This window comes from Tribolium castaneum, chromosome 5 (genome assembly GCF_031307605.1).
Source record: "Tribolium castaneum strain GA2 chromosome 5, icTriCast1.1, whole genome shotgun sequence".
NCBI lineage: Eukaryota > Metazoa > Arthropoda > Insecta > Coleoptera > Tenebrionidae > Tribolium > Tribolium castaneum.
Genome location: NC_087398.1, coordinates 10,854,038 through 10,878,244, shown reverse-complemented (window position 1 = coordinate 10,878,244; position 24,207 = coordinate 10,854,038). Strand labels below are relative to the sequence as shown.

At 31.3% G+C, this 24,207-nt stretch overlaps 2 protein-coding genes and 1 long non-coding RNA gene across 4 annotated transcripts; all 3 read left to right on the top strand.

Annotated features, from left to right (window-relative positions):
* Positions 1 to 229: 229 nt before the first annotated feature.
* On the top strand, positions 230 to 9,324 carry nrv2 (nervana 2). Of its 2 annotated transcripts, none has more exons than XM_008194851.3 (5): positions 230 to 469; positions 6,525 to 6,782; positions 6,832 to 7,118; positions 8,752 to 8,923; positions 8,973 to 9,324. In XM_008194851.3, the coding sequence occupies exons 1-5, from the start codon at positions 280 to 282 to the stop codon at positions 9,074 to 9,076; spliced, it is 1,011 nt and encodes a 336-aa protein (XP_008193073.1). In that variant the 5' UTR covers positions 230 to 279; the 3' UTR covers positions 9,077 to 9,324. The 2 variants fall into 2 exon arrangements, with proteins under 2 accessions (XP_008193073.1, XP_008193074.1); XM_008194852.3 differs by lacking the exon at positions 230 to 469 and adding an exon at positions 3,790 to 4,071.
* Positions 9,325 to 11,914: 2,590 nt separating this feature from the next.
* Positions 11,915 to 23,649, top strand: LOC661678 (sodium/potassium-transporting ATPase subunit beta-2). The gene is made up of 7 exons (XM_967826.4): positions 11,915 to 12,128; positions 17,548 to 17,688; positions 17,738 to 17,857; positions 17,907 to 18,088; positions 18,136 to 18,237; positions 18,283 to 18,451; positions 22,610 to 23,649. The coding sequence occupies exons 1-7, from the start codon at positions 12,002 to 12,004 to the stop codon at positions 22,711 to 22,713; spliced, it is 945 nt and encodes a 314-aa protein (XP_972919.1). The 5' UTR covers positions 11,915 to 12,001; the 3' UTR covers positions 22,714 to 23,649.
* LOC107397933 (uncharacterized) lies at positions 12,135 to 13,818 on the top strand. Its single transcript, XR_001574946.2, has 2 exons — positions 12,135 to 13,418; positions 13,468 to 13,818. It is a non-coding gene; the product is annotated as an uncharacterized LOC107397933 (long non-coding RNA).
* Positions 23,650 to 24,207: the final 558 nt, after the last annotated feature.

Below are 24,207 nucleotides of genomic sequence, written 5' to 3'. Positions count from 1 at the left end.
ATTCGTTTTATTTGATTAGTAAAAAATTATATTTTCAACGTTAAAAAAATAAATAAGAAGAATATAATCCCCGAAGAGCAGAATTTGTGGAAAAATTAGCTTCGCTAGCGGTTGCGGTAAATTCTGGACCATACTTTGCACTCGTCAATGTTTAGAACTTGTGACGAGGATGTATTTATTCACGTTCAAAATCGCTAATATCCGGGCCCTCCTACAGTCCATCTCTATGTGCCCTCGACCAGTCTCAATCCACCTCTGTTACCAGCACCACCACTGAAGATGCCGTCCTCCAACAGTTTAAAAAAACCTCCCTCGAGGTCCCTCAGCAAGCAGGACGAGCTGCTCAACATCCAAACCCAATATTTCGTCAAAATCGAGGATTTGAAACTGAGCAAGAAAGAAAAACTGAAGAGGTTTCTCTACGATCACGAAACGAAAAAAGTTTGCGGACGAACACCGGCCAGTTGGTGTAAGTTTTTTGAAAATGCAAACGACGCTTTTAAATAGGATGTCAAGTCATATGCATGTTGCTCCTAATAATTTTATTATAAAATTGGTCGTTTTTTAACTGCTTGTGGCTAAATCGCTCTACTTAAAGAATTAAATAGGTGCTTAATTGAATGACACATAACCGTGGCTGGTTTCTGGTGGTTTTTCTCAAGGGCTTGATTAAACTCAGACGGAAGTGGCTGTAATTTCGAATTTTTAGACGGATTTTTTGGGCGAATTGGGGCCTGCGTGCATTGTCAAAGGTCTATTTATTCGGTTTGTTCCATTCAAAAACCGGATGTTACATGATGTGATTTTGAATAAAGTTGCGAGAGAGACGACATCAAATGTTTTATGCTGTTTTGCAAAAGGGCGATTTCATAGCCAAATTTATCGACTTTAAATTAAAACCATTTTTCATAATCACTTTAATTGAACATTTACAATGCCACAATTTTTGTCCATTTAATTCTCCAGTTAAATTAGGTAAAAAAAATACAAATCAATATGAATAGAATCAGTGCGTTTTTTGAGAGTGAAGATGATGAAGTGTGATTGTTGCAAAAACAAAAAAATACAATTTGAGAAAAAATTACTTCTAAATTTACGAGTTTTATTTAAATACAATAGATAAAAGATTAATGAAGAAGGGGATTTAGGGGATGACTTTTTTTTGAAGAAATCGCAATTACTAAAGTATTAAAAATTTTAATTAGAGAACGCTTTACTGGGTTATAAAAAATAATTACTAATAATTGTTCTTCAACTTTTATTATTATCCCTATTATTCTTCAATTTGTTCTTTCATTTTTTTCCAATTCCGAAAGCATCATTTTTTGGTGGCACTGCTTTAACTTTTTTTTTCTTCTACCACCGTTTTTTCTTGTATTTCTTTTTAATTCTTAAACAGCTTCAACTGCAAAATACAAGTTTTTGCTTTCAGATGTTTTTTTTTAATCTGTCCTTTGTGCTCCATAGATATTGCCTGCAGTTATTTTTCTGGCTTCATTTTTCAAATTATCGAAAAAGTTCTGTAGCTTAAATTTTTTCAATTAATTTATATTCAGTTTTAACCAGACAGACTTTTTAGTGAATTATTCGTCATTGGTTTTTGATTTTTGCTAAAAACAAAGCTTTGTAAAAGGGTCATTGGTTAAAAAAACAGTAAACTAACACTCACTTCTTATTCTTCTTATTTTTTTTTGTTTTCTTTAAAATAGGTACTTCGTCATTAACTCATTTTAAAACGAATTATTTTTTGCTAAATTATTCGACAATTTTTTCTGGTTTTTGGAGATAACAATTTTTTAAAAGGACCATCAACTAAAAAACAATAGTATAGTGACAATAACATTTTAGAGCTTTAATAAATCATCTATTTTTTTAATATTTTGTCATTGTTTTTAGTTGAATTACTTTTTGATGAAATTTCGTTAATGTTTTTTTTTAATTTTTGAAATAAACAGCTTTTTAAATGGGCCATGGATTGAAAAATAACAGTGAACTGACAATTACATCTTAGGCCTGTAACAATTTTTTTGGCTCGTCATTAGGTAAACAATGTTTTGCTGAATTATTTGTCATTTTTTTCAGATTGTTGCTGAAAACAAAGCTTCTTAAAAGGGTCATTGATTGCAAAACAACAATTAGCTAATAGTTAATTTTTAGGACAATTATTTAGTTTTCTCAAAACATTTTGTCATTGACTCGGTTTTATAAAGGATTTTTTTTGTAAATTGTCCGTAAATTTTTACAAAAAGAAAGGCTCGTCAAAAGAGTCTTCAACTGTAAAATATGTTGTTGAACCGACAATTGACCCTTAGGGCTTAATTAATTTTTTGGTTTTCTCAACATACTTTGGATGTGCTTGTACTTATTTTTTGGGGAATGATCTGTAAAATTTTCCTTATTTTTGTAGATAACCAAGTTTATCAAAAGAACCTTCGCTTGTAAAAAAAATTTTGAACCGACCATCACTTCTTGAGACTTTGATCAATTTTTTTGTTTTACTTTGGCTCATTTTTATATGAGATACTTTTTGGTGAAATCTTCGTCAATTTTTTCTAATTTTTGCAAAAGTTATAGCTTCTTAAATGGGCCACTATTTGTAGTGAAACAGTAATAACTGACAATAACTTCTTAGGGTTTTAATAAATTGTTTGTTTTGTTCTAAATAAGTACTTTGTCGGTAACTCCTTTTTAGAGGAATTATCTTTTGGTGAATTATTTGTCATTTTTTATGATTTTTTTTGGTTTTTCAAAATATTTTTGATGCGCTTGTTCCTACACAGATTATTTTTTGGTGAATCATCTGTAAAATTTTCCTGATTTTCGCAAATAATGAGGATTTCAAAAGAACCTTCGACTCTAAATACAATTTTAAACCGACATCACTTTGCGGGGCTTAATTAATTTTTTGTTCTTCTTTGGTTGTTTTTAAATGAAATACTTTTTAGTGAAATATTCGTTAATTTTTTCTAAATTTTGCAAAAAACAGCTTCTTAAATGGGCCATTGATTGAAACACAACAGTAGCTAACAATAACTTCTTGGAACTACAATTTTTTTTTGTTTTCAAAATAGGTACTTTCTCACTAACTTGTTTTTAGTCGAATTATTTTTTGATGAATTATTCATCAATTTTTTTCTAATTTTTGCAGAAAACTTAAAAGGACCAACAAACAGTGGACTGCCAATCACTTTACAGGGCTTTATAAAATTATTTGGTTTCCTCAAAATATTTGTTCAATAGCTCGGTTTTAGACGATTATTTTTTGCAAATTATTCAAAAAAAAAAATCGTAATTTTTGCAAAAAACAAAGCTTGTCAAAAGTGCCTTCGACTGTAAAACATTGTTGAACCGACAATCCACTCTTAGGGCTTTACTTCTTTTTTGGTTTTATCAAAATATTTCGGATGTTCTTGTTCCTTTACAATTTTTTTTGACAAATCATCTGTAAAGTTTTCTTGATTTTCGCAGACAACAAAGCTTATCAAATACATGTTAATGCATGTGTGTTATAAATAATTATAAAAAAATTATATAATAAATAACAATTATAAACTGGACGACACAAAAGGACAAAGCAACCAAAAAAATTTAAAACTGCTTGAGACGCAGCTTTGTTCTGGTTAACCCCTTTTCCAACCAGTTTCTTTGTTCAATTTGATTTTTGCGTCTGCGTTTGCAAGAAAATAGATCCAACGAGCGCAATACAAACAAACCTCGAGCAACCAACGTCGCAGGCCCCCATTCCGGGTTGCTCGAGCACCGGAGTAATAATGTTAATTGGGCTTCGCCTACCACACCTGGATTACTCCGAGTCCCAATGGTATGATGACTCGTCGTGGGTCACTCATGGCGGTACGGTAGAGGTGGTCAACGTGCGAAGAAGGTGTGGTGTGACAACGTTGTTTGGCTTCGGTTTTTATTTATTTTACGTGTAGTTTTGTGTGTGAGCTTGTGATTTTTTTACAATGACTTCTAGTAAACAATATCCGCGGTCTTCTTACGGTTTTTATAAAACTAAGTTTCATGATAAAGAGAAAGGAACGTATCTGGGAAGAACGCCCAAGAGTTGGGGTACGTTTTGTTTACATGCTTTCGGTTGGAGATTTAAACTTGGGGGCAGGTGCGCGCTTGACCCCACGACCCCACTGTGTTAATTAGGAGAGTTAACGCAGTTTAAAACAAAATAAAATAACGGGAACGTTAAATCGTGCCACAGGAAAGAAATGGACGGATTTTTCGACTTTTTTTTGGGAGTTTTTTTTCAAAATTTTGAACTAAAGCGCCAAATCCGTTTACTGATGAAAACTTTTTATCTATTATTTTTATAGTTTGTGACTTGCTTACTATAAAGTTTCTGTGAAATGTAATACTGCCATGATCTATTTATGTGCTGTTTACAAACAGGTGTGGTAGGCGGCACAGTTAAAGGGGCGGCAAAATGTTAGAAACGATTCAAATTCAAATGTGAAATATTAAATTTTCTAATTTACCAAAAATAAAATAGTTTAAAAAATGGAAATTGGCATCAACGACTTTTTACTAGTTAATAATAACTACAGTGAAACGTCCCTTAATGGACACCTCTAAATAACGGACACCTCCTCACAACGGACATTTTTGTAGGAAGTGGAACGTAACAAAACCTATATTAAAATTTTCCACCTCCCATTAGTGGACACCTCTCTACAACGGACAATTAAATATTCCCCATTGGTATCCGTTATTGAGAGGTTTTACTGTATCTATTTCAGAACGAAATTTTCGTGGCAATCGAGTCAATGGTGCAAATAATCTGAATAAAACAATTTGCGACAAAATTTTTATTTACTTCGGTGCCAATAAAAAAATCATCGAGATCACAATAATCAAAATTTTATGTCAAAAGTATGTTTTTCTAACGTAAAACTATATGAGGATTCCAAATCTGTCTTTAGTTTTGTTCTACGATTTGTAGTTTTGGAGATATTGGACAATAAATGGTCGGAAGCCATTTCTCCAAAAATAAATAAAAAGTAAAAAAAACATCTAAAACGACTTGTTAGTTCTTTTATTAAGTAGTTAATTATCTATTTCTGAACAAAATTTTGTAACAATCGAGTCAAAATAGCGCACAATATCAGTTTAAAGCAACTTTGTCAAAATTTTTATTTACTTAGGTACCAATAAAAAAATAAAAATTAATCAGAATCACAATAATCAAAGTTTAATGTCAAAAGTGTGTTTACTTAACGTAAAATTGTCTGGAGATTCCAAATCTGTCTTTAATTTAGTTCTTGGATTTATAGTTTTGAAGGTATTGGACAATATATGGTCGGAAGCCATTCCTCCAAAAATAAATAAAAAGTAAAAAAAACTGATGTAAAACGACTTGTAACTATTTTACTAAGTAGTTAATTCTCTATTTTTAAACAAATTTTTGTAACAATCGAGTCAAAATAGCGCACAAAATCCGTTTAAAGCAACTTTTTGTAAAAATTTTTATTTACTTAGCTACCAATAAAAAAATAAAAAATCATCTAGATCACAATAATCAAAATTTTATGTCAAAATTATGTTTATCTAACGTAAAATTATCTGGGGATTCCAAATCTGTCTTCAATTTTGTTCTAGGATTTATAGTTTTGTAGATCATGGACAATATTTGGTCGCAAGACATTTCTCCAAAAATAAATAAACAGTAAAAAAACTAAAAAAAATTAAGCGCCCATAAGAACAATGAAGCTAATAAATGACGTTTTGTGTAAAAATATTTAAAAAACGTGTGACTAGACACAAATAACTTTTGTTTGTATTTTTATGTATTATTATGTATTTTATTAATTATGTATCTTTACAAAAAAGTATACTTTTTGCAGTTTTGGCAGACTTAGGGCCGTTTTATAGAAAGCTTTGTTAAAATTTAATTCGTTCTTAAAAGTTAACAACGCGAATGGACCAATAACATTTGTACAATTTGGTCACGTGATCAGTTAATCACGCATTTAATTGCGAATTATTTAATTCGCATTTTTAAACCGGTCCTTACTTTATTATGGTTAAAGTTATATACAAAAATGCGTATTACCTACAAATAAAATTAGTACCAATAATAAAATTAAAAATATCAAACAAAAAGTTTGAAACAATATTATTGTTGTGACTTTTTTTTCTTTTTCTGAAGTATTAGAACCAATTCACTTTTGAAAAGTATTTCTGTTAGAACTTTTGTATTATCACTTATCATCGTTAGTAAGGTAAACGATTTCAAGAGAAATTCCTTACAAGTGACTCACTGTCTCATTAATTTCTAACAAGACCGCCACTGTCTGGACTGCATGCAGAAATTAAATCACCAGCAAATAAATAAATTACTCATTCAATATCGATTTGTCGTTATTTCAAGTGGTAACTTAAAACCGTTGACATTGTGTGTAGGGTTTCTAAACAAACCCTTGTTTTCACCAACCGAAAAAGAGGGTCAAGACCCTCACCATTATCGAACGCTTTAAACCCGATCAATAATTCCATTATTTTCCCCTTTCTAGCAAAAATCGGCCTCTTCTACTTGATTTTCTATGGCATGCTGGCGGCCCTTGTGGCCATTTGCATGTGGGTCTTCCTCCAAACCTTGGACCCCCGAATCCCCAAATGGCAACAGGACGGTTCCGTCATTGGCACCAACCCGGGCCTGGGGTTCCGCCCCATGCCCAAAGACAACGAGGAGAGCACCCTAATCTGGCTCCAAGGCACCAACAAAATTAACTATTTGAATTGGTATGACAACATTATGGAGTTCCTGGACAGTACGTCTCAACAATTCTAAGCCGTTTCAAGCTTTAACCGTTTTTTTAGAATACTACACTCCTGGTAAAGTTGCCAAAGGCAACGCCTATTTGAAAACTTGCTCGTATACTGAGTGGCCCACAGAAACGGAGGTGTGCGAAGTGGACGTGAAAGATTGGGGCGACTGCAGCAGGGACCAGTATTTTAATTATTATAGAAGCTCACCGTGTATTTTTTTGAAATTGAACAAGATCTACGGTTGGGTGCCTGAGTATTACGACGACCCGAACGACCTTCCTGAAGACATGCCGCGACAGTTGAAAGAGCACATCAGAAACATCACAAGGCCCGAAGAAGTTAGTAATTTTTCGTGACATAATTTTAGCATTATTTAAAAAAAATGATTTTGATTTGTTTGCGTCAAACAATAGCTTTAATTTGCCATATTTGCGACATTTGGATTCTTTTGTCCAAACTGTGACAACGATGAAGCTATACAGGGTGTCTCAGGCGGTTGAAAAAGTCCGTTACTGACCTTTATTATTAAATATTATTTGTAACAAAGTTTTAACGGGTTAAACAGCTTAATAATTTTATTGATTTTATGGAAAAACCTAAGGTCCAAATGGCTTAAAAAATACAGTATTACAATAAGTCATATACAAGACCCATCAAAAAACTAGGTACCATTAATAAAAAAATAAAATGACTAAAAAATGAGTTTTTTTCATCTTATTTTTAAATGACACTAACGTTTTTCTCAAATATTTGTATATTGCTGCTAAGGTTTTTAAAAATTAAACGAAGTTTCAAATGGTAAGTGCAATTAGTATTTTTGGCTGCATCTTAGAAATAACTCACCCTGTGTTATTTTTTTATTAATTAATATTTATTATACAGGACTGTAGAAAATTTTGAAAAAATATATGTATAGAGAAAAAATAAAGTATTTAATGCCAAACGTTACTTCTTAAACGACTAATTAATTATAATTAGTTTATGTGAAATAATAACAAAATACACTTTTAGCATCAGACTTTGTAGTTGAATTAGAATGCCATCATTGTTTAATTATTTCTTTTCATTAATTTTTATTACATTAATCATTACAGTAACTTTGTGGTTCTTTTAACTTTAGAATTGGTGAAAAGATTGTTTTTTAAGCTTTGTTTAGGTATATTTTACATTCATAATTTTTTCACAGAGTTCAGTTATAACATTTTAGTTTGATTACCTTTAAGAACAGTGCTTAAAAAACATATCGACAAAATTAGTCATTTTTTTAAATTATTATTTCATTTAAAGTAATGGTTTCTTCCATTATTTAAAAAATAATAAAATAAAATTATAATAAATAATAAAATAAAATTAAGACACCCAATGTTTTTTCAGTAATTTCGTTAACATCAATAAAATTTTTATGGCAGTGCAACAATTCACAATTTTTTTATAAAATGATTAGCAAATTTTTGTGATTACAAAACTCGTCAAATTTCTTTGTATTCACTACAGAGTCTGCAAAAAGTGTATTTTACTATAGTATCTCAAAAACTAATTAATTGTGGCACATATTTCATCGGAAATGCGGTTAAATACTTATTTTTTTACACGTGCGAACTTTACTACTATTACAATGATAATAAATAAAAAAAGTAATAATTTAATAAAATTAAGAACATTGAAATATTGGTTAATAAAATTTTAAGATTTCTATAGTGTCCTTTCAAAATAACGGTACTTACATGATTCAAAAACAATTTTTATTAAAATGAAAGGTGTTCCATTAAAAAGAAAAATATGTTTGGGTTGTAGCTAATTTCGGAAACACTCAGTATACTTGAAAATAATTTTATGTAAATTGGGAGGTTAGTATCTTGAACTTTTGTAAAAAAAGGTTAATTTTCTAACTTTTAAAAGTCAATAATGGACTTGTTCAAATCATTGAGATGTAATGAAGTGAGATAAATGGTGAGAATGCATTTGTTGCAGCGGTGGAATGTGTGGGTGTCCTGCGAGGGGGAAAACCCGGCCGACGTGGAATACCTCGGACCGGTGCAGTTCTACCCTCCTATTCAGGGATTCCCCGGTTATTACTTCCCGTTTTTGAACTCGGAAGGCTACCTAAGTCCTTTGGTGGCCGTCCGATTTATGCGGCCAGTTTGTAAGTGTGAAAGTTTATTATTTTTTTTGTCTTCTAATTTTTTTTTCAGCGGGGATTGTTATCAATATCGAGTGTCGGGCTTGGGCGAAAAACATCCGTTACAACCGAGCTGAAAGAATGGGTTCGGTTCACTTCGAGCTTCTGATCGATTAGGATCGCAGTTTTTAATTTTGTGCCTTTGTGGTATTATTAGTTTTTGAGCGAAATTACGCATTCCAAAGGGACAGACAGTAATTTGCTAGTTGGCAGCACTGATGGACTTGCCAAAGATCGATATTCAAAGTTTGGCATCTATTTGTATTAATTGTGTTCGTATTTTAATTAATTAACATTATGTATATACGGTTCCACTGTTTATTTTGTTATTACTCAGTGTTTTCAATAAAGATTTTACTCTTTCAGTCTTGGGCGATGATTTTTTCAGTTTGCAGTGGGTATAGAAATGTCGCATAAAAATATTTTTCAAACTTAATTTTATAATTAAGTGTTTGATAAAATTAACTAAAACTATCATAATATTGTAAAAGGGTATGAGTAATTGGTACAAATTTTTTATTTTTGTAGATAAGTACTTTTTTACTTAACAGAACAGCAGACTTTCAAAAAGGAAGCGAAAACCAATAGGTATGAAAAGCAAATATTTCAAATATTTTGCACTGTCTTTAAAGTGTTTTGGTAATCCTGCATTTTGTTGACCTAAACACTACTCATGCGCTAATTACTGATAAAATGTGTTGAACGAAAGAACAGGAATAATAGAAAAGAATAATAAAAATAATAGTTACAGCCTGATAACAGGAGTTACAGATAGCAGTGTAGAGATAATCCTTTTCTCAGTTTGTGCTCCATTTTAGTCCAAAAAATGTAAATGCGCTGTTGCAAAATTTTACTATGAACTGAAATGAGATATAATTATGTTATATAGTTTACTTAGTGATGAACACTAAAAACCACCAATTTTTAAAATACATATATTCAAAAAATTAAAATTTCAAGGTATTTCGACCTGTTTTTAAGTTTGGACTAGGTATATGTACCTATTTTGTGTTTTCAGTCGGTATTTATCACATTTATCACATTAATCACATACACAATAACAGATTAACGACAACGCATTTTATTTTCAATCGTTTTATAACTTTTTTATGTGTTTATTTACCAACAAAAAGTTAATTACGCGTCGGCAGAACTGTTGAAGTTATAAACATATAATTAATACTAAACGAGAAAAATATTACACATACCTACATTATAATATGTTTTTTTCTCACCTAAACTGTAACATTTTTCTTACACTGCTACAGAGTTCCGTTCCTCTGTAGATGTGGAATGTGCGTTATTTATTCTCATCGAATTTTGTGCGTTATTTTCGAATTTCTCGTTAGCAAAAGGAGAGATTCTTGAAAATATCTAGCTATGTACCTATTTGTTTCAGCTGCAATAAATCGAACAATAATTTATTTATTTTGCGTGTGGTGCTTACACATAGGATTTAAAGGCATATCTGCTTGCCTCTGTGTTAGACCAAAATCTATTTTTCAATGTGATTTCTAATTTTTCCAAAACAAAATGTTTTGATATTTTTTTGGACGTACCTATATGTTTTTGCGATAGTTGAAATAATGAAGTATAGCAAACTTTTCTTCTTCTTTTTTTCGAAATAAAACTTCTTCTTTAATTTTTAATATGGCCATCTAACCTAGACAAGGTTACTAAGAGAGATGACTTAGTAGGCAACTTTTAGGTGACCAGAAATAAGCCTACACGAAAAATGCGCACAAACATAAATGCCCACAAAGAAAAAAAATTCAGATAGCAAAAAATTAACATAGAAAAAAGTTCACTAAAGCGCATCGTAAAAAAACCTTTATGGAAAGAAACCCACATCGAAAAAAGCCCACACCGATAAAAATTCACATGGAAAAAAGCTCACACAGAAAAATACCCACTCTTCTTTTCTCTCCTCCTCCACTAAAGGTATAGCATTTCCTGTCAATTTACAAATTACACCCCCAGTCTGCTATCCTTTTAACTTTTAAGCCAGTTTTTAAATTTTAAAATGTAATTTATTTTCAGTTTATGATGTAGGTAATTTTTTAATCTTTTTATCACTTGTTGCTGAGGATGATTTAGAGAATTAAAAAAAATACCGAAGTTCAGTCTTTCAACTACTTTAAGTTGCTTTTTATTTTTGGTATATCTAGTTACTGAGATATTTCAATAACCAAATTTTTTTGAAAAAGTAGTGGTATTCAACATTATAGAGTTGGGGACGGCGACTCGGAAGCACACAAAACCTTATACTTACTTACTTTCGCTTTATTCCTATTTATTTACGTTATTAAATAAAAAATTGTTTCACCAAATTTTGTTTAATTATCAAGTTATCAATTATAAATTCATCCACGACAGCGGAGTTTATTTTTGCCTGTAAGCTTTTTTCCGTGAGCTTTTTCACTTTGTTTCTTTAGGTGGGCTTTTTTCTTTGTGAGCTTATTTCTGTGTGAGTTTTTTTCGGTGTGAGCTTTTTTCTTGTGGGCTTTTTTCTTATTTTTGGTGTGGGCTTATTTCATGGATTCCAACTTTTATTTTGGGATTAAAAATGTACAAAAATATAAAAATATATTTAATTTGTAATTTTACCATGTTTGGTGTTAAAGTGCTTGCGCTACAGCCTCCAGATAGGTAAAACCAACAGTCTACCTCAATTTATAAAAAAGTTATTGTTGATTGAAAAAACAATGGCCATTTATTCTTCTTCCGCACTACTTTTTTTAGTTTGTTTTAAACCGTATTATTGTTTTTGAAGAATTTTCGGTTGTTTCCTATGTTGAATTACTACTAACTAATATTTTTACGTATTCTCCTCATATTTTTCCTTCTCCAAATCCTCGTGCAGTACACAATATCGCCCGCCAAAAACTAAAACAGATGGCGTGAAAATCGTCCGTTGCGGCGTTCAAACTCGCGATCGAAGCCGTCCCCGTTGGCGGCGTGCGCAAGTCGTCCGACCCCGGGGAGCGTCGCGGTTCATCCTCCATCGAAGAAGGTGCAAGTAGTGTGTGCAGGAAGAGTACCATGGCGGACAAAAAAGCCGACCAGTTTTACACACGGCCCCCAAAACTTGGCAAATGGGAGGGCTTCAAAATCTTCCTGTGGAACCCCGAAACCAGCCAGTTTCTAGGCAGGACCGGATCCAGTTGGGGTGAGTCCTTACGCAAGCCATCCTTGGCATTTACCGCAATCGATCACGGGTAGCCTTCACCAACTTCAACCCCCTCATTTGAGGAATTTTGGATTCGTGAGTTCTTCAGACCAAAAAATTTCATTCGAAGTTAAGGGAAAAAAAGACAAGGAATAATTATATTAAGTGTTGACCCTGTTTTAATCTACCAGAAAAAATCATTTCATTGATTTTCAAAAATCACAATTTCGTAACTTAATTATCTCATTGTTTTATTTAATAGAACAATTCGTTGCGTGCTTAAAAGTTTGATTTAATTTTGACTAAGGACCCTTTTGTGTGTCATGGCGTCAAGTCGACGCTTGGTACAGACAAGGACGACGCCCGTCGTTCACTTATTCATCATCAAAATCTTTTATTAATTAGCGATGAAATTTCTCGTCAACACCTACCAATAGCTTGTTACGTTAAAAACAAGATTATTTGTGGTCGCTTAAAAATTATCAAGTTTCCTCTTTCCTTTGGTGGCTAATTGAAGATATGATTTTGTGATGTGAAGTTGAAGGCCTAAATTAGAGGCAAGGTCGGGATCAATTTAACTGATTTGTCGAATAAAAAATAATGAAATAGTGATTTATCACTAGAGTTCGGATTCTTATGCAGTAAAACGGTTAAAAATATACGCTTACAATGCAGCATTTAAGAAGAAAATATGCAGAAAAGTGCAATACAAAAATTATAACTTTCATTGCAATTTATACTGTAGATATACAAAATAGACTAACAATTGATATAAGCATATACCTAAGTATACAATTATTTAGTCACAACCATTAGTTATCATCGAATGACATTTAATAATGGCATGTTTTACTAACTTTTGACGACGACCATTTATATCTCTCTACATCTACAGAAGTAGAAAGAAAAAGCAGAAGAAAAAAGGACATGTGGCTAGTTTACTTAAAAACGTATAATTTGCTTTACTAAACGCTAATTGTTCTGCTATTTCTCTTTTATTAAATAAATATTAACATTTTATTATTCACTCAGAAGAATCGGCAAAATCTGGACCAATATTTTTAACAATGCCCAATGGTTGGCATAAAAAATGCCTCTAACCACGTACCGCACTGATTTTAAATGCCAAAGTGAAAAGTGAATGATAAAATAAAAAATAAAACGAAAAATAAGACAGCTTATAAAAAAATAATTCATAGTCAGAAAAATCTTTATTCAATTTTGAGACACGATATTCTAGGAAAAGTATCGAACGTGTGATGGTGGCCGTCCGATTTATGCGGACAGTTTGTAAATGTGAAAGTTTATTATTTTTTTTGTCTTCTAAATTTTTTTCCAGCGGGGATTGTTATCAATATCGAGTGTCGGGCTTGGGCGAAAAACATCCGTTACAACCGAGCTGAAAGAATGGGTTCGGTTCACTTCGAGCTTCTGATCGATTAGGATCGCAGTTTTTAATTTTGTGCCTTTGTGGTATTATTAGTTTTTGAGCGAAATTACGCATTCCAAAGGGACAGACAGTAATTTGCTAGTTGGCAGCACTGATGGACTTGCCAAAGATCGATATTCAAAGTTTGGCATCTATTTGTATTAATTGTGTTCGTATTTAATTAATTAACATTATGTATATACGGTTCCACTGTTTATTTTGTTATTACTCAGTGTTTTCAATAAAGATTTTACTCTTTCAGTCTTCGGCGATGATTTTTTCAGTTTGCAGTGGGTATAGAAATGTCGCATAAAAATATTTTTCAAACTTAATTTTACAATTAAGTATTTGATAAAATTAACTGAAACTATCATAATATTGTAAAAGGGTATGAGTAATTGGTACACATTTTTTATTTTTGTAGATAAGTACGTTTTTACTTAACAGAACAGCAGACTTTCAAAAAGGAAGCGAAAACCAATAGGCATGAAAAGCAAATATTTCAAATATTTTGCATTGTCTTTAAAGTGTTTTGGTAATCCTGCATTTTGTTGACCCAAAAAACTACTCATGGGCTAATTACTGATAAAATGTGTTGAACGAAAGAAAAGGAATAATAGAAAAGAATAATAAAAATAATAGTTACAGCCTGATAACAGTAGTTACAGATAGCAGAGTAGAGATAACCCTTTTCTCAGTTTGTGCTCCATTTCAGTCCAAAAAATGTAAATGCGCTGTTGCAAAATTTTACTATGAACTGAAATGAGATATAATTATGTAATATAGTTTATTTAGTGATGAACACTAAAAACCACCAGTTTTTAAAATACATATATTCAAAAAATTAAAATTTTAAGGTATTTCGACCAGTTTTTTAATTTGGACTAGGTATATGTACCTATTTTGTGTTTTCAGTCGGTATTTATCACATTAATCACATACACAATAACAGATTAACGACAACGCATTTTATTTTCAATCGAATTATAACATGTGGCTAGTTTACTTAAAAACATATAATTTGCTTTACTAAACGCTAATTGTTCTGCTATTTCTCTTTTATTAAATAAATATTAACATTTTATTATTCACTCAAAAGAATCGGCAAAATCTGGACCCAATGGTTGGCATAAAAAACTGCTGCCTCTAACCACGTACCGCACCGATTTTAAATGCCAAAGTGAAAAGTGAATGATAAAATAAAAAATAAAACGAAAAATAAGACAGCTTATAAAAAAATAATTCATAGTCAGAAAAATCTTTATTCAATTTTGAGACACGATATTCTAGGAAAAGTATCGAACGTGTGATGGTAAAAGTGGATTGTGCCAGCTCTGGAGAAGAATATAATCATTAATCATAATATAACACTAAAAAGGAACGATTGGATTGAATATCTCATCTGTAGGAGGTGTTGTATGAGGGATTTTTCCCAAATTCTTGAGCTTGTGTGATGACTGATGACTGTAGCCCAACTCCTAATGTTTTTTGTAATTTTTTAAAAAAAGGTGGGATCTCTCCTTTAATATATTCTTCAATATAGAAAGAAAGTACAAAAGCAAAAACATCAACGATATTTTTTTGTAACAACTGACCAAAAGCCAAAGTCTTGTAGCATTTTCCGTCAAAAGGGGACACCAGCGCATTAGCCTGATGAGTCTATTATAAGCTATTATTTCAATTTAAGTTATAGTAACTTGCAATAATTCTGTGAATTAGCTTAATAACGTTTAATTTATCTGACACTATCGAGCGTTATCTACATACAAATAAATATGAGTTATTGATTTACTCTATTCATGTTTGTGTTTAATTTTATATTCTTTTCGGTTTGTTTCGAGGAAATCTTTTCTCTTGACTCAGAAAAAGAGTTAACACAACGATGGTAGAAAAGTAATAATTTATTGTCCTATAAACTACATAACAAAAATGAAATCAGGGTCGGACACAGGTCACAATGCACAATTATTTTTTAAGTTTTTGTTAGTAGCATTGGAATTAGGTTACTAGGTACTAGAACGGCTTGTGTGGGGAAATTGTTTCTTAAATAATCAAAGTTGATATTTAAATTTAAAATCCTTGCGTTTTCTATGTAAGTTAAGATTACGGATATCTAAATGTTAAGATACGAAACGACGTACAAATAAAATTTTTCGTTCCGTTAATGTCGCCAGAGAGCGCATTACTGTCTAAGTTTTGTTTTCAGAGCAATGAATTTGAAATATATCGATAATATTTATACCGGGTTCTCAAAAAGAGATACACCAACTCAAAAGTACTACAAAGGTAAAAATAGTAAAAAAATTCTTTGTATTAAAGTTACTGATAAATAACAAATTCTAAATAAATGATATGTGGCAATGTTGTCTAAATGTCGTGATCGTAAAAGAATTTGATCAATATAAAAATAAATTATTTTGGAAACGGTTTCCTAGAAAATAATTTCCAGCGTTGAAATAATTTTTTTAAGAATTTCATGTTTTTTATTCAAAAAACTGCTAAAGTCTGATAGTAAATTTAAAAATAATAATTATTTGTTTTGTTAGGGAACGATTAATTAATTAATCAACATTAAAAAATAATTAAAACTAAAGAAGTTAACACGATAAGTTTATAGCTCCAGATAAAAAAAATGACTTTAGTACTTTCGTCAATATTTCCATAATCTGCACTTGCTTCTCAACAACGTACCACTGAGTTGGTGCGCCAGTTTTTGAGCATTCTGTATAATTTGAACAATAAAGCAGTTAAGATATAACTGCAGAAATTTTTTATTTTCCACATTCATATTTATAAATTATTTACAACTATGTACAGTTGTACAAAATAAGGTACCTACCCTATGAAATAAACTAAAGTTTAACAGTTCAGAATTCTTATCTTGTGGCCAAATGACCCTGCTTACGTGTTATTTATGAATCACTCTTTACTAAGTTTAAAGTTCGAACATGAAAACGTAATTACCCGAAAGCCATAACTTTTAATTATAGGAATCTATACTTAAGATTAATGTTTTTCAATTTTGATTTCAAAAGGACCCAAATTATTTGTAAACTTTCCTTCTGACACGATTGTCCAAGTGCAGAAAATGTTCATTCGGGAGTTAAATTTAATTTAGAGATAACACCAGTACTGTTTTTCAACAACAAAATAGTCTTTTGTACCGTCTTTAATAGTATATTTTAGGCAGCTTAAAACGATTTTTTGAAAACATGACGTAGATTTACACTGTGCAGAGATCTACAGTGTACAAGTTTTCGCTTTAGGTGAAAAGATGTTAAAGTAGACAAAAAAATGATTTTTAAATAGTGGTGAGCACAAAGCTAAAAAAAAAATATAGGCAGAAAGAGCACTAGATGTTCAATAGTAAAAGACAAAGACAATGCAAAAAAGTAAAAAAGTAAATAATTTTTCCGTTAAAAGATTTTGCGAAATCATTTTTTGTTTCGTTTTTATGAAAGGAATCGCCAAAAATGACTTTCTTGAACCTGGGGGCTCTTTAATGCGTCAGAATAAAGCGATTTTAGATTTTTGATAGCCACTTTTTGCATTTTTGAGTCAGAAATAACAAATAACTTTAACAAAATTCATGATGAAAACTTCTTCCTAAAGAAAAAAAATCGTTGTAGAAAAGCTGCAATTGCTTCATTCGTCCGGAACCCAATACTCTCATTAACATCAGCATTATTGAAAAAAAAATTTGAAAATTTTATTTGGCACAATTCATCGCCCAAAATAAACAAACCCGTAATTATTATAGATTCGCACACATCATAAAATCTTGATAGCATGTCCATTATCACAACGACTTTTATCAATCAACCGAGTTGTCGGCAACAACTTGCGATGAATCTTGATTGAAACTCATTACCATATCAATCCCAACTTGCATAAACCTCAGCATTCGATTGAAATTAGCGCTGAAAAAGTGGGTCATGCGATCGATACTCCCGAAATAAATAATACACCTTCATCTCTTTCTCTTCGCAGGAAAGATCCTCCTGTTTTATCTCATCTTCTATGCCGTTCTGGTCGGTTTCTTTGCTGCCATGTTGGCGGTGTTTTACCAGACGTTGGACGACACCAAGCCGAAATGGCAAGGAGATAACTCTCTAATCGGTAGCAATCCTGGTAAGCTCCCAAATTTACAAGTGATTTGTGCCAAACTGGAGCTTTCCAGGGCTGGGATTCAGACCAATGCCGCCAGACTCCAACGTTGAGAGTACCTTGATTTGGTACAAAACTGGGGAGCCCAAAAACGTCCAGTATTGGATTGATGAACTGGACAAGTTTTTGGAACGTAATGATTATTTTCTGTTAAAGTTTCAACATTATTAGTTTTATTGTAGCTTATCAGCAACAAACTACTTCCGAAAACGTGCAAAACTGCGATAATCGAGACAAACCAGACGAGGGAAAGTTCTGCGATTTTAAAGTCACCAATGCCATCGCCCCCTGTAACAAGGACTATGGTTACGGGTTCGGGAGTAAAGAAGGGGGAGGCCCTTGCATTTTCCTTAAACTGAATAAAGTAAAAATTTTCACAAAATTAATAGTTGTCTGATTGAATATTTGTAGATTTTTGGGTGGGTTCCCGACTACTACACCAATGCAACAGCCCCCAGTAACATGCCCAAGCATTTGAGAGACCACATTGCCAAGGAGGAGATGACTGGACAAGTAGGGAAATTTTCGGGTAGGGTGAGACTGAAATTTTGGTTTTAGCACCACGTCGTTTGGGTCGATTGCGAAGGGGAGAACCCAGCTGATGTGGAAAACATCGGTCCAATTTACTACTTCCCACAGAGAGGGTTCAAAGCTAAATATTTCCCCTTTACCAATGTTAAGGGCTATGTGAGTCCTTTAGTGGCGGTGCATTTCGAAAAACCAACACGTAAGTAAAAATTGATACGTTTATTTTTATTTTTCGTAAGGTGTTAAGAAAATAACATTTTGAACATGTGTGATAGTAAAAATAAGGAGTATAATTATTCATTATTTTTTTAATATGTGGGCCATACTTCTTTTGCAAATTCAGTTTTGCGCACTGGTTTAGAAGGAATCAAAAAATCTTTCTTCAACGCACGTTTTTAAGAATCTTTGAGTCGTTTGGTGTATCTTAAAACTATCTTAAAACCCAGGATCACTGAGATTTGTTAAAAATATTTCCACTTTTGTTACATTTTCTGATCTTAATTTGATTTCCTAAAAACTTGTTAGTCAACTTGATCTATTCATCGTTTTATTCTGTTTTCTTACTACATTTTTGCCTTTGATTTATACCATAATTGATAAAAATTGGTATTTGAAACAGTTTTTTGACGAAGTTACTCCTTGAGCAACTTTACTGAACATTTCACGATAAAGCAAAAACTACAGATAATAATATTGTCCTGGATACAATGAGCGGGCAAAACTAAAAATACTGGTCAAAAATGTTCAAACAGGTCAATTTTCTTTTAAACATTACATAATTTTCAATGAAATGTGAAATTTTTTACATTTTGGTTTTTGAGTAAGAACGTCAACTTTCTTTTTAACGGAAAATCCTAATTTTTTTAACCATATCTATACATCTTTTAATTGTTGAGATGGCAATACCAAACAATTAAATATCATATAACAATATTTTCAAAAAATAAAATCAAATCAAAAATGTAATTTTTAATATCAATAAAATACAAACAAAATTTAAATATTTAACAAAAAATATAATCAATTCTTCATTCAAATACAATTTTCAAAATGCCATTCACCAAACTCTTGACAATGATAATACCTGTGGACAAACTGTTCATCTACAGTCCAGAAATTATTCATAAAAAAAAGAAAGACACCGTTATCAATCCAGCCGAATAGCAAAAGTCTATCTAAAATATTTTGGGTCATAAATTTCAAGAGCAGGTTATTTTACACATTTTACACCAGTCATATTTAGACATCAACCCTAACATATGAACAGATGTGTGTGTCATTGTTTTTGACCGTGACTGTACATTATGGACAACTACCGGAGCAACATTGTTTAAATTTACAGTTGGTTGTCTATTAAGAAAAAAACGAAAAGACTAATTTTTTTTAACTGAATAAATATCGATTTGTTTTGCCATAAAAAATCGTTTTAACGAAAAAAAGTTGATTGAAATTTACTTCAATTTTTATTGGCGCAGTAACAAAATAATAATAAGGTCTGTTTCTTTATTAGTAATGAAATTTTCGTTTTACCTAACATGTAATATTTTGGTATAATCATTTTGACAATTAAAAATTCTGTCAAAACTCCCGAAAAAAATTAAGTGTTTTCTTTGAAAAAAACCTAAAGGTAAAAAATAATTATTTTGTTGTGACTGGTGTAGTTTTGCAATTTTGCCAAAACAAAATATTTTCAGTTTTAATAAGATTAGATTTGCTGCTCACTGTATTCCAAATAAATACTCGTACTTGGTACTTAAAGCACAAAAAAGCAATTACTTCAAGAAAAAGTAAAACCATTTTCATAGATATAAAGTCTTGAAATATTTGCCCAAGGGTTCCCGAGATTATTTGAAAGTTTTTCTTACCCTTAGTTTTACAATATCCATCAACGTTTCGAGTGGTGAGTTACCTTTAAAAGGTGATACTCTTTTATATATATTCTCGATGAAAAAGCATTTATTTTATATTATTCAGTTCGTTTTATAAAAAAAATTACGTTACGTTCATAAAAAAAGCGTTACAGCAAGAACTCGCACAAGTTAACGGAGGAGCGTTAACAAATTTATTTTTTTTAATGTATAATTCCACCATTTACAATAATTAGAAAGCAAGTAATTTTTTAAAATGGCTTGACTAAAATAATGCTTTGCATTTGCAAGGGCTTGTGAATCTTCAGCAGAGAAACACCAATAAATTGTAAGACAGTGAAAAACATACGTTTTGGAAAAAGAATATAAAATATGGAAAATTAAGAATATAAAAAGCTGTAATACTGAACATAAACTTAAAAACTGTGTAATTGAGACACTAAGAAACTATGAGATTGAACGACTGGAAGCCTAAGAACAGAAAAAATAAGAAATTTCTTAAAAGTTCAATAAGATGAAATTTTTTTGTTTTTGCTTCTCAAAGTTAAAATTAAATCAAAAGGATATAAAGATTTTCGATCCAATTCGCTACATTTTTGAGTTTTGTGAGGGAGTCTTGCGAAACAATTAAAATTTTGCTGAAAAACTTGGAAAATGTTTGAGTTTGAACACAAATTAATTGCGAGAGTTAGGGCCGGTTTACAGGAAGGGAAATTAAGATTTAATGGAAAATTAAACTAATTCAAATTAAGTTGCCATTTAAAACGCATTAAAAAATGTCAAGTTAATCGCTATTAAAATTTAATTGTAATTAAAATGTTCTGTAAACCGGCTCTTAATCTCTATCAAAAACCCATCGAACCACAATTTATCCACGATTTTTGAACCCAAGTGTAATAGAAAACTTTAAATTTTCTCAGAAAACAGCAAAATTCTAGATGGTTTGGCCGCTCTTGACAAAATAATAAAACCACAATTTTTTGTTCAGTTTGGACGCCTTATGAATGGTTTGTTTTACAGTTGGGAGTGCAATATCCCTCCGATATCTAATGTCAAATAAAACAAATTTTGTTTTATCATTATCAAACAAATAAAACACTAGCAAACAGGTTTTAAGCTCGGTCTTTCTCATAGAACGTGATTTCGCCTTAGGAACGAATAAAATGGTCAATTCTGCTTACTTTTTCAAATAATTTGTGTTTTTTTTTCGGTCGAAAACACATTCATTACACAAACACTAAGAATCCTAGAAAAGTATAAGACTTTATAAAACTAATGAAAAAACTGAAAAACATTTAATACTCAATTTTACGTTTCAAACCTTGAGCAAAAAATTTATTTGAACGTAGGACTCTCATGAAATTGAGCTTGTTGTATTTTTCTTTGTGTCAAAGTGTGTTTTTGTCAGGGCCGGATTACCCATTAGGCTACCTAATTAAATTGGTTTCAAAATTCTGTATAATATACAAGGTGAGTCTTTTAAAAATATTTTTTACTATATTTTAAAAACTAGTAATCACACAGAAAACAGTTAATGCTATTAAATACCTACTTAAAAATTTTCTCTATGCATGTGACTTTCTTAGAATTTTTTTATGATTCCTCACAATTAAAATTAATTACATAATTAAAAATATTAATATTCACGAACTGGAATTTTGTAATTTCTGCTGTCATTCTAAATCGATGCTTATTTAGATAGTGCATTGAGCAAAAACTTCTTAAGAAAATCGTTGCCAGTCTTAAAATTACGCTTTTTAATTTTTTTTGGTTTTGTTTAATTAATTAAATGTTGAGGTTAGCGATACTTTCTTAACATACTTTTTTCATAAACCAACATTTAAGCATCTCTTCTTTTTAGAATTACATAAAATTTGAAACAATTTACATGCACAGAGAACTTAGTTATTATTAGTTTTTCATATACTGTAAAACATACCTTATAGTGGTAAAGTTGGTATTATATGCTCAAAAATTTAAATTCAAGCAGCTTCTTATGTTAGAAGATGTATAGAAACAAAATGGTATACCAACTTATTTTTTTAATAACGTATAATTTGCTTGAAAGTTTTACATTTATCTTAAAAAATTTAGAATGCGCCCAGAAAAATATACGGTGTTCCAGAACTACAATCTGCCCCTCTAGTATCAGTTCTTTATCAAAATTTATCAATTACAATAAAAATCGTTAAAAATTTAAAACGACATTTTAAACTTATTTAGTTTTGTGTAAAAGGAGTTTTTTTCAGTTAATAATTAATTTATGTTATTAATAAATATTCTTGTATGAAATGTCGTAAAATTCGATTTTAGAGTAGCTAGGGAGACTAGTCTATGCATGTGTTTACCTTGTTTAAAAACCTACGTAATACAGAAAACAATAAATCATTTAAAATTAAAGATTTGTAAAAAGGTGTAGAAGGGGGGCAGCGAGTCAGATTTGCCTATGGGCTCCCACAACTATAATCCGACCCTGGTTTTTGTTGCAGGCGGCGTCCTGATTAACATCGAATGCAAAGCATGGGCGCGCAACATCCACCATGACCGCGTGGACAGAAGAGGTTCTGTCCATTTCGAGCTGATGGTCGACTAAATCGAAGCGAGTGGGCTCTACCAACTGCCATAGTTACCGGAGAGAGTCGAACATCACCAGTGACGGTCTAGTTAGACTTTAGTTAAAAAAACCAAAAAAAAATTAGTTCAAATCGTATTGTCTTAGAGCAGCGCAATTGAATTTTTGACCCTCTATTGCTAGTAGTGTGACGGAATTTCGGTCATCGGATCCAGACAGTAGCGCCACCGCATTACACAAAAATCATAGGTTTTTCACAATAGTGTACAATAATTGTTGAGTATTTTATTTCCGCCTGTGTAGCGCGGAGAGATGTTTCAAAAGTGTGTGGACTTCGACGCACTCTGTTTCATGTTTGTGATAGGAGCGAATGTGTTTCATTCTTGAGTTCGCTAAATTCGAGTTTTGTACATAAGTTTCTCGTTCACTTTTTCCGTTCACCGTACTCAGTGTTGAGCATTGTTCTGTCGCAGAACGACGTTGAAAACATACAAAAAAATTAAAATTGTTATTAAAAATAATAATAATTAAAAAATAGTAACTACTAAATGTTATATCTGTACTTCATATATAGTTTAGGTAGGTCTAGGGACATTCAGATTTATTATACAAGTACTTAAGCGCGTTTTTTTCATCATGACTTAGTTCAGTATCGGCATTCATTAACGCACAAGGGGAGAACGCCAAGGATTTTCGGACCAGCCTAATAATGCCGATACTGAATCACTTATTAGGGTTTTATCGTTTTTCGATTTCGAGTTCGGCCACCATCAAGTGAAATTAATTCAATTCTGTTTTGATGCATAGTTATGTAAATAAAAGAAATCAATTCCATCTGTGCTTGGATTTGAAACTAATTATTGGTTTTGATGCGTGTGCACATGTAACGATTATTTGTGCTTATGTAATTTTTTTAAAAAACTAATAAAAATACTAATAAATCGGTTCTAAACTTAAGTGCTGTTTTATTTCTGCAATCAACTTCATACAGCTTAACCTAATTGTTTATTAAAACTATACTTAACGAAAAAAAAAAAGAAAAAAACAAACAACATACACTAATAAAAAGTGATTTAGACCTCGTTCTTCAGTTACTCCACGTAGAAGCTTTATTGTTTAAAATATTTTTGAAAAAGTTCCCAACTTTCACCAATTCTTTTCTGCAAAAATACAAGGGCATATTTTACCCTAGTATACAGGTGCTCAAAAACTGGCGCACCAACTCAGTGGTACGTTATTGAGAAGAAAGTGCAGATTACGGGAAAAATGTTGAAAAAATTCCTAAAGTCATATTTTAAAAAATCTGGAGCTACAAACTTATTGTATTAACTGCTTTAGTTTTCATTATTTTTTTATGTTTTTATGTTTCATACCAGGTAATCGTTCCGTAACAAAACGATGAATAATTATTTTTAAATTTACTATCAGATTTTAGCAGTTTTTTTAATTAAAAAAAATTAAAATTCATCCAAAAAATCACAATGTGTAGATGTGCCAACACTGGGAATTATTTCC